General features: G+C 39.1%; 1 protein-coding gene across 1 annotated transcript in view; it reads right to left on the bottom strand.

The window, feature by feature from the left end:
- Positions 1-465: 465 nt before the first annotated feature.
- The window catches only part of LOC127629290 (protein Wnt-7a-like), a 53,991-nt gene continuing 43,043 nt past the window's right edge, over positions 466-11,413 (bottom strand). Inside the window, exon 3 of the mRNA XM_052106447.1 lies at positions 466-948. Coding sequence (XP_051962407.1) covers positions 466-948 — 483 coding nt within the window. The remainder of the gene's footprint in view (positions 949-11,413) is intronic.

The following is an 11,413-nucleotide window of genomic DNA, read 5'->3' as shown; positions in this document are numbered from 1 at the left end:
ACCTGCTGATGTGTTCTGTTGGAGTATTTGTTAAATATCTTTGAATATCGTGTTGAGTTTCATTGCATTTCTACCAAGACGTCCTTGTAGCAATAGCTCCATTGGTAAATTCAAGGCGCATGTATCTGTTATCAGTCTAAAAGCATGTACAGCAAGAGAGCCTTACTTTATTCCAGATAGCCTCAGGATTTTCCAGACTGGAATAATGCTCTAGATTTAGAGTAGACAGATGGAAACTGATATGTGTAGCCTCACAAATTATTTACATGCTTTAGATCCATGTTCTTTCTCATAATGAATTCTTTCTTCAGAGTAAAGCTTTGAAAATCCATTATATTCCATTAAAGTAAAGAAAACATGTCTTATTTAGGTCTTGTGCAAAACAACATAACAACATACCACCTAATCTAGTCATCCTTTAGGTCCAAAAACTATGCTTAAGGTAAAACAGTCCATAAACTTTGCTCATTTACATGTGTACACCTCTGTCCTCTCGCTACAAGTGTCGCACTTGACATAACAGCACCAAAGAAACTTGCAGTTGCACTGCCACACACGTGAATACTGATGTGTGTTGTATCCTCTGCCACAGCACATGAGGTCACAGTCGTTTGGATGATGCATCAGCGTTTTATTGCAAATCCGTCCCTGAGTCCCAATGCTGCCCGTCACAGGATCTGCTTTGCAGTAATTGGGTGATTTCTTGATGTACACCAGGTCCGTGTCCATAGGCTTGCGGTAGGAGTAGGGCTTTTTGATTTTGAGGAAGGTGGGACGTTTGTGGCGGGTGGCTTTCACTGGCTCCACGTGGACAGCGTTTGTGTATTTGTCTTTGAGGATGACGCCGAGCTGGCAGAACTTGGGAAGAGTCATCCAGCAGGTTCTGGATGTGCATGATCCAGATACACCATGACATTTACACTCCAAATGCATGTTCTTTTCCAAGACCTGGACAACATGAAGAGTATGAATAATCAGTGGCTGAATAAATCAAATGTCTCATCATTTTGAATGTCAATACATCAACATATTGACGACACTCTTTGTACATGTTTAAATTTAATGTATGTCTCAGGTACCGAGTTTACCCAATCAAAATGGCCTCACAAATCTCTCAATGTGCCAGCGACAAATACCAAGAGCTTTTGCTATCTGTTTGTCAGAGATGGGCACCATCAGACAAAGTCATTACATTAGCTGCCATAAATTAGAAATGGGAGGGGGTTTTTCATACAGAGTATTATTTTAGTGCTGTCAAGACAAAACCAGCAGCTAGCATGAACCTGTGAGGCAAGTCAGTTCACCAAGAGGCAATTTAGCTCCTCATAGTAGATGGCATGAACGTGGTCCTACAGAAAAAAGGCTTCTTAAACTAGCAGCACAATGTAAGTGTAGATGCCCTGGGTGAGAGAGCAATGTTTATGTCTTGTGACTGTGGAGACGCGGGTCCGCCGACAGGGGGACTGCACTGCGGAAAATACATCACAGGGAGTTGCCTGAAGAGGGAATTAAGCCTGTGGAGCCCTATCCCAGTACGGAACACTTGTGGCTCGTAGTGGGTCTGGTCGCAAATTGCTCCGCTGAAATCGCAGGCCAGAAGGCTATGGAGGAAGACCATCCAGGAAGCGACACGTATTGGCTAACCTAGGAGAGAAAGTGCATTGGATCAACTTGGTGAAGGGCGCTGGGTGTAAGCGGAACACCCGGTCGGCTGTTCCGCATTACCGAGTTCTACCGACCCTGATCTGACAAAACACAGGACGAGACCGACTCAACCCTGAGATTGTAAAATCTCGCAAAGGTATTGGGTGTTGCCCAGCCTGCTGCTCTGCAGATGTCTGCTAGGGAGGTGCCGTTGGCCAGTGCTCACGAGGATTCCACACTTCTCGTCGAGTGTGCTTGAGCCCGCAATGGGGTGGGCACGGCCTGGGTCTGGTAAGCCAGAGAGAGGGGCATGCAAATTCTGTCTGCCAATTTCTCATTAGCCAATTCTCAAGTTCAGAGGTGTGCGAGGCTCCCAAGGAAGGCCCCTTGTGTCACTTCATTCGACACAACGTTGAGTGAGTGACAGAATGGGAACCCCCTTTCTCCATTGATCAATTGCTACTGAGTCATTTGCCAAAGTCTTATGATCCACATGCAAAGACTTAAATATTTCAGTAGTAGCTCATTTCAGCAGCCGCAAAGATCTCACCCCAGTCCTTTTACTCAATTCCTCTGAGCTTATAGTCAAAATATGTCCCAACTTTGTGCATCCAGCAGCAGTTAGACATGCACGCAGACTGGGACCAGACATAAGTCTTGAATGTACAAAAGTAATTAAGAAAAAGTGGCTCTTCCAGCATGTGTATCTGATGAACGTGAAATGGTAAACACCTTCCGTGCCTCCAGAACTGACTTACAGAAGGATGTAAGATTCACACAATCATCATTCTGAAGCTCCATTAAGAACAAATGTTTGTCCAACCCCATACTTCTGACCGGCCTGAGAAGAGCAGAAGCTGTCTCTAGCCATGATACATCCGTGTGATACATCCGTGTGATACAACCATGTGATCCGTGCTGCTTTTAACTGGAAAGCCATAATTCTGGATCTAATGTCTATCAATCCTTGACCTCCCTCTTGAACAGGAAGGTATAAAGCAGCAGCACAAATCCAGTGTTGTCCAGGCCAAAAAAATATTCACAAGTTTCCTTTGAATTTCCTCAAAAATTCCAAACTGGTGGCTGTAACACAGTTATTTTGTGCCACAGAGTAGAAGCAACCAAATTTTTGGTCACTAAAATCCTTCCCCTATAGGACAACTGAGGTAGCAACCATTTCCATTTAGACAACTTGCTGCACACTTTCTCCACTATACCCTCCAAATTTAGCTTTGGAAAATCAGACGCCAAAAAAACTCCCATCAATCCCTCTCTACCCCACATAAGGTCCCCAGGTAACTTTGGGAGTCTCTCAAACTCCCCTTTACCTTCCCAATAAGCTTCATCAGCTAAAGTGAACTGGGCTAAAAGTGAAGTTTTCTCATAAAGACTATCTCAGATAAACACTTAATATCCTCAGTGTGATTTACAAAAACTGTGATATCATCAGCATAAGCAGAAAGAGAAATTCTTGACTCTAAAGAAAAACCAGGCACATTAAAACCTGACAATCTTGTTTAAAAAGCAGCGGCTCAATTACTAAACTATATAGTTGACCAGACAATGGACTTGGCCAACTCAAAGCACCCCCTACCTTAACCATACATGATGCACCATTATATAATAACTGTATCAAATGTTAAACATTTTCACCAAAACCAAAAACCTTCAATACGTTAAAAAGATAATTGTGATCAACACGAGGCCAGGGCAATTAATCCAACATTCACATTGAAACCATTACAAATATCTCCAATCTCTCGTACTAAAAACAAATGATCCATAATAGATCTCTTTGGAATGCAAAATGATTGACCCTTGTGTGCAACCAAACCTAAGTAATGTTTTTATCTATTTGCCAGACATTTAAATATATATATATATTTTCTGTTGTAAGAAGGGCATCAGGAAGCCAGCAAAATCCCCCTTATTTGGGAATAATGATAAAACAGCATATTGACAGGTAGTAGGTAAAACACCATCTTTTATAGACTCACATAAAACATCAAAATAATCGTGTCCAATGCAGTTCCAAAAACGTTTATAAAAGTCTGCTGGCAGTCCATCTATTCCAGGGGATCATCCTGATCTGAGTTGTCCCACAGCAGCAGTAATTTCCTTAGATGTTATACTAGCATCCAAGTTTTAGAATCAGAGTCCAGCTGTGTCATACAGTCCTCATTTTCACAGTTTTCTGCAGCAAAAAGACTTGAATAAAAATCCACAGCATGGTTTCTCATTTATATAGTCTTAGACATTATCCTCCCATCAGGGAGTTTAAGACAAGGTATTTGTTTTTATTGAGTCAACTTATATTCCAGGAAAAAAAAAAGATGTTGGGGCATCAATTTCTGCTAAAGAATTGAAACGGGACCTTATCAAAGCTCCTTTTACGTTCTCATTTAGGACCAGACTTAGCTCTCTCTTTTTCTTTTGTAAATCATTATACAATACAGAATTGTGTGCATCAACCAACTGCAATTCCATTTAATTAATTAGCTTTTCCAGTAATTCAATCACATTCGTTATTCTACTACTACAGTTAGCTGTATACTGCTGACAAAAATGTCTTATTTGAGTCTTTCCTACATCTAGAGCCCGAAGCCATTTGTTTTGAGAATAATGGCTGGCTGATGAAGTTATTGGCTGGCTAGCCGGCTCAGCCAAAACCTAAATGGCTGCTGCAGCCGCCAAACTTTTCATAGCTGCAAATGGCTGAAGCTGCCACTTCATGTCTACAGATGTCTATGTTATACTGATTTACTAGATCCCAATATTTCCAAGCAATGCATGGCTTACACTATATTTCTACAAAATGCAATACAATGTAATAAAGAAAACACCAGATTTTACTTTCACAGCGTATGTACATATTTAATTTGTAGTCTGTATGCTACTAAACATTTTCAAATAGCCTACAATGTGTTGTGTTTAGGCTAAATGTATGTAGGCTAAGTTGTATACAATAACTTGGCATTATCATGGATGAAGCTTATCATATTACACCTGTAATATGATGAGCAAGTGATGATCGTTTGCCATTGAGCAGTAGGCCAGTGGAACTAAACATGCATTCCACCGGCACACTACCTGCGTGACGGCAGAGATTGCGGAGAAGTATTGATTAAGAACGCAAACTTTTGTTGAATTTATGAGAAATCTACAGACGCAAACAGATGAAGTGTAGTAAAATAAAGACCTAAATGTGTATTTTGGAATTTTTTCACCACAAGTCTGAAAGAAGACATGTTATTGAAGACAAATATCCAAAAATCTCAAAATTGACCAGTAAAAAAAAACCGATGTTTTTGCCTGCCGTGTCTCGCCTTTAATATAAACACACACTGTTATCAGTATTATTTTGGACAAAGTTTTGCACATTTCACTTCAATGTACACTGAAGCATGCGTCGTGAATTAGCAATGTGGAAACGGTGGTTTGTTACTGCATTAATATCACGTTCAGTGCTATAAATTTCTCCGTTCCAGAATATTTGGTTCATAACATCAATCTTTGATTCAGGTGTTTGTGCAACCGTGCCCTGAAGATTTAACAAAAGTCTGGGTAGGCTAAGTTAAAAAAAAAAGTAAGTAGGAATTAGGAAAGTGAGATCAAAATTACCTTGCTTGCTTCTTTCCGCCATTTCACTTCAGTGCGAGAAAAAAATGCATCACTTCTTCTGTACGGAAAACGAGCAATTTTAATTGGTCGTCAATTCACTGTGAGTCTGTGTATAGTAGCAACGAGCACAAGACTGTGCTGTTATGAATCCAGTGGGAAAATAGATCTTGTGTATTGTTTATATATTTCGTGTGTGTATGTCTCTATGTGATAGAATTATTATTTGATGCAAATAATTCTAGCCGGCTCAGCCAAACTTTATCAGATGGCGGCTCAATTTGGCTTACGAAATTATTGGCTGGCGGCGGCTGAAATTCTAAATGGCGCAAATGGCGGTGCCTGGCGGCGGCTTCGGGGTCTACCTACATCCCACCACTGTTTTTCAAAATAACTTTTTTCTTTTTCCAATTTTCCCAAAAGAAAACAAATGTATCACAAAACGCAACAATTTAACATTAAAATGCCAGTAAACTGATTTTCTAGATACGTTTGACATAGGTCGTTGTCACAATAATTAAATGAAATAAAATATTTTGACATATAAAGTCTATCTAATCAGGCAGCACTAACTCTATTATTAAAAGCCTTAATCCATGTATACTGTCTATCATTAGGGTGTTTAATTATCCACATATCCAGTTTTGACAATGCTTGAGGACTGTATATGAGGTTCCTCAGTATTATGGTCCATAGTAAAATTCCAGCTCCACCAATGACAACACATCCTTCACTAGAACACTCTGTAGGCATTCCTGTCCCACTGTTGATGCATAAATATTTATCAGGAAAACAAGAATTCTTTGAATTTGAGCTTTAACAACCAACAAACGACCCTTCACTGGTTCCTCTGTACTAATAATATCCACCCTTATGTTTGAAGAGAAAAAGATGCCCACCCCTCTACTTAAATTTGCACCGTGACTAAATTGAATAATGAGTTAGTATCTCATTATTTTGAGTTAGTATCTCATTATTTTGACATCGACTATCTCAAAATAATGACTTGTGTTCTGTATTTTTGACTTAACTTGGAGGAAACACACTTCCATAGATAAAGGAGGAATTTGCAGTACCGTTTTTTATAAACAAAAACTCAAGATGGATTTGACATGTGATTCTGCTATCAATGTATAATTTACTCCACATCAAAGACAGTGTGCGAGACATCTAAACACTATATGTAGAAAAAAAAGTGTGCCCTCTAAATACAGGTAAAAGTGAAAAGGCCTTTTAGGTGTTTCGGCAGGGTTAAGCATTGAAAGTTGAGACGCAAGCACAACATCAAAGATGAAATGTTTCCACCAGAGGTATAGAGATAGGGGAGTGGTTTTGCACAGTGCTCAGTGTGTTCATCCTGATCTGATTTGTAATCAAACTCTACCACTTGTTCTACTTTTACTTCTAAAAGCTTCCTGTTATTGCAGTGCCAGTTGAGTCTTGACTGGGATGCCAGATTGTTGATGGCCACAAAAAGCAGTGCCATATTTACTGAATGCTTCACAGAACTTGACTTTCACATGATCCATTCAGTGTAACCAAACATCAATTCACTGATAAATAATACCTCTTAAAGAAATAGTTCAATGAAAAAATGAAAACTCTGTCATGCCGTTCCAAACCTGTGTAACTTTCTCTCTGTTTGCAATGTGCATCAAGACATGTCGTGCGTGGTTTGATACGAATGACACCAAATGCCATTCGTTTTCTGTCTCATAACCAAATGTGACACAGTTAATTTGGCCATATTTTGAGAGCTACAGCAGAGGGGAATATTTTCATTGAATAATGACACATTTCTGTCTGTTTCTCACATAAAGTTATTGTATGCAGTATTGGGGAGTAGTTAACTAAAAGTAGCAATGTTAATAACTTGGTGTTTAAAAATGTTATATAAAAACATACGAAATGATGACAATTAGAATGTGTATAATAAAACTGTCCTGTCAACTTATTTCCAATGGCAGAGCCAGCATCTAAAGTGACCTATCAACTTTTTCAGTTTGAGATTAGTAATGCATCAATGCAGGCTGTCTTATATAGCCTTTAACTGTACAGAGCACACTAAAAAGTTATGTTTTATACTGTACAGATCAAAGAAAATAGGACCTTTACTAGGATCTAGTCAGTGTTGGGCAAGTTGCTCCCTCAGAAATGTAGCAAAGGTTCCAATTACTCTACAGAAAGAAATAACTAAACTAAAACTGACTGGACTAGAGAAAGTCAAGTCCACTTCAAGCTACATGACTCAAGTAACCTGCTTCATATAAGCTACTTCATATTATGTATAACTATAAAATAATACAAATAATCAGCTTCAATTTGATCTGATGATTATTTATTAGAAAACAAAAACATCTGTATATAAAAATAAAAAGAAAGTGAGTCGATTCTTTCGGATGGTTAATGTAAATTACATAGCTCCAATGCCATCATTAAGTTTGCTGACGATACGACGGTGGTAGGTCTGATCACTGACAATGATGAAAGAGCCTACAGAGAGGAGGTGCACACTCTGACACGCTGGTGTCAGGAGCACAATCTCTCCCTCAACGTCAGTAAAACCAAGGAGCTTATAGTGGACTTCAGGAAGAAAGACGGAGAACACAGCCCCATCACCATCAATGGAGCACCAAGTCAGCAGTTTCAAGTTCCTCAGTGTCCACATTACTGAGGAACTCACATGGTCCGTCCACACTGAGGCCGTTGTGAAGAAGACTTACCAGCACCTCTTCTTCCTGAGACGGCTGAGGAAGTTTGTAATGAACCACCACATCCTCACACGGTTCTACACCAGCACTGTAGAGAGCATCCTGACTGGCTGCATCACCGCCTGGTACGGCAATAGCACCGCCCACAACTGCAAAGCCCTGCAAAGGGTGGTGCGAACTGCCATAAACATCATCGGAGGTGAGATTCCCTCCCTCCAGGACATATATACCAGGCGGTGTGTGAAAAAAGCTCGGAAGATCATCAGAGACTCCAGCCACCCGAATCATGGTCTGTTCTCACTGCTACCATCAGGCAGGCGGTATCGCAGCATCAGGACCCGCACCAGCCGACTACATGACAGCTTCTTCCCCCAAGCAGTCAGACTGTTGAACAATTGATCTCTCACGATCAATAATTTGCACTGCACTTTATTAATCTATAATCTCACACTGGACTGTCAACATATTCTCCTCAATACAACTACTATATATATATATATATATATATATATATATATATATATATATATATATATATATATATATATATATAATGGATACTCTTTACTTATTGTATTGTATATTGTGTATTCTATATTGTGTGTATTGTTTACTGTACATTGTATATAATTATTGTGTTGTGTAAGTATGTGTACATTTGATTTGTAAATTGTGTTGTGTAAGTATGTTGTTTATTGTAATTGGTATATGTCTCGTCACTGTCATAACTGCTATGTTGCTCGGACCTGCACACAAGAATTTCACCTACTGTTGCACTTGTGTGCATGGTAGTGTGACAATAAAGTGATTTGATTTGATTTGATTTAAATGAGCTTATTCACATAAATGATTCACTGATTCACTTGAGAGCCACACATCCTATAAGAGTATTTGCCTTCTTTTGTGAAGCATTATATTTAGTGTATTGCTGCTGTTGATCACAGTTGAAGTCAGAAGTTTAAAATCACCTTAGCAAATACATTTAAACTCAGTTATTCACAATTCCTGACATTTAATCATAGAAAATATTCCCTGTCTTGGGTCAGTTAGGATCACTACTTTATTTTAAGAAAGTGAAATGTCTCCAGCTAAGCAACAAAAATGGCCTGGTTACCAGGGAGGTTAGAGTTACATGGGGTAAACTCCTTGTGGTCGCTATAATGTGGTTCTTGCTCTAGTTGAGGCGTGTGGTGAGTTGTGCGTGGATGCCGCAGAGAATAGCGTGAAACCTCCACACACACTACATCTCCGTAGTAACGCGCTCAACAAGCCACATGATAAGAAACGTAGATTGATGGTCTCAAACGTGGAGGCAACTGAGATTCCTCCTTCATCACCCAGATTGAGGCGAGTCACTACGCCACCACGAGGACTTAGAGAAATGGGCATTCCAAATTGGGGAGAAAATAAAAAAAGAAGAAAAAAAATTATGTGAAATTTCAGGAAAGTAGTAGAGAGAATTATTTATTTCAGCTTTTATTTCTTTCATTACATTCCCAATTGGTCAGAAGTTTACATACACTTTGTTAGTATTTGTTAGCATTGCCTTTAAATGGTTTAACTTGGGTCAAAAGCCATTTTGCCACAACTTCGGAGGCATGCTTGAGGTTCATTGTCCATTTGGAAGACCCATTTGAGACCAAGCTTTAACTTCCTGGCTGATGTCTTGAGATGTTGCTTCAATATATCCACATCATTTTCCTTCCTCATGATGCCACCAGTCCCTCCTGCAGCGCAGCACCCCGAAACATGATGCTGCCACCCCCATGCTTCATGGTTGGGATAGCGTATTTCGGCCTCAACCTTTTTCCTCCAAACATAATGATGGTTATTATGGTCAAACAGTTATATTTTTGTTTAATTAGACCAGAGGACATTTCTCCAAAAAGTAAGATCTTTGTCCCCATGTGCACTTGCAAACTGTAGTCTGCTTTTTATGGCAGTTTTGGAGCAGTGGTTTCTTCTCTGCTAAGCAGCCTTTCAGGTTATGTTGATATAGGTCTCTTTTACTGTGGATATAGATATGTGTCTACCTGTTTCCTCCAGCATCTTCACAAGGTGCTTTGCTGTTGTTCTGGGATTGATTTGCACCTTTCGCACCAAACTACGTTAATCTCTTGGAGACTGAATGCGTCTCCTTCCTGAGCGGTATGATGACTGCATGATCCCATGGTGTTTATACTTGCGTACTATTGTTTGTACTAATGAATGTGGTTTTCGTGGTGGATTGCTTTTGATTTTCCCATTATGTCAAGCAAAGAGGCACTGAGTTTGGAGGGAGGCCTTAAATATACACCCACCGGTATTAATTCAGTACACCTCCTATCAGAAGCTAATTGGTTAATAGCTTGCCATTACTTTCTGGAATTTTCCAAGCTGCTTAAAGGCACAGTTAACTTGGTGTATGTAAACTTCTGACCCATTGGAATTGTGATATAGCCAATTAAAAGTTAAACAATCTGTCTGTAAACAATTGTTGTAAAAATGACTCATGTAATGCACAAAGTAGATGTCCTAAATGACTTTTATTATTATGACATCTGTAGAGTTTTTAAAAAATAGGTTTAAATGACTTTAACCTAATGTATGTAAATTTCGGACTTCAACTGTACTGTAAAATAGAGTGTATATTAGATATAAAATTCTGTTCAATTTATTGTTGAACCCTATTTGTTTAACCATATTGAAAATTATCGTAGGAAGCATGATTGTACTAACCGTATTTTTGGGTGGAAACCATGGTTTAAATATATAACTATGATGTGATATTAGTGAATTCTGCAATCAGAACAATAAGAAATATCCTCCAATTGTTATATGTGTAAAAATATTTTCTTCTTTAAAGCTACACTTTGTAACTTTTGTCCCTCTAGCGGTTGAATCATAGAAGTTACTTGCAGAGGAAAACTGTTTTGGTAATTATGTGTGTTGGGCTTCAGCTCTTCTCTTCTGTGCAGATGAAAGCGAATGTCACTAACAACCACAAAACCAGTGTTGCCAACTATTTTCAATGGAAAGTAGCAAAAGCCTGCTCGAAAAGTAGCTAAATGTCGCCAGATGACGTCATGCGTCATTAGCATATTAATGACGTCATCGCGTCGTATTTGCATTCTGCCTAATTTGTCGGTACTGTAGCCTACTTCAGTTTATAATAACGGTTATCTCCCCTAAACCGTGCTCATACTGTTTTTATATAAGTATACAGCCGAATGTCCAGTAAAACGGTTCTCAATTACATATTTTCTGTTAGACAATGGAACGGAACGGAAATTAGCTAACGTTACATGTTAACCAGCAGTTACTTCCACAGCACTGACAAATTTCCAGATTTGTAACCTCGACGTCGTTGGACAAAATCACTATACATGTAAGTTGAAGACAGCATATCTGCTGTGATATTATCAGTTATATTTACATGTACATTGATAACTCATAGAGAC

The sequence above is a fragment of the Xyrauchen texanus genome, chromosome 35 (assembly GCF_025860055.1).
Source record: "Xyrauchen texanus isolate HMW12.3.18 chromosome 35, RBS_HiC_50CHRs, whole genome shotgun sequence".
NCBI lineage: Eukaryota > Metazoa > Chordata > Actinopteri > Cypriniformes > Catostomidae > Xyrauchen > Xyrauchen texanus.
The sequence above is the reverse complement of the archived record's forward strand: the minus strand, read 5'-3'. Positions and strand labels throughout refer to the sequence as shown.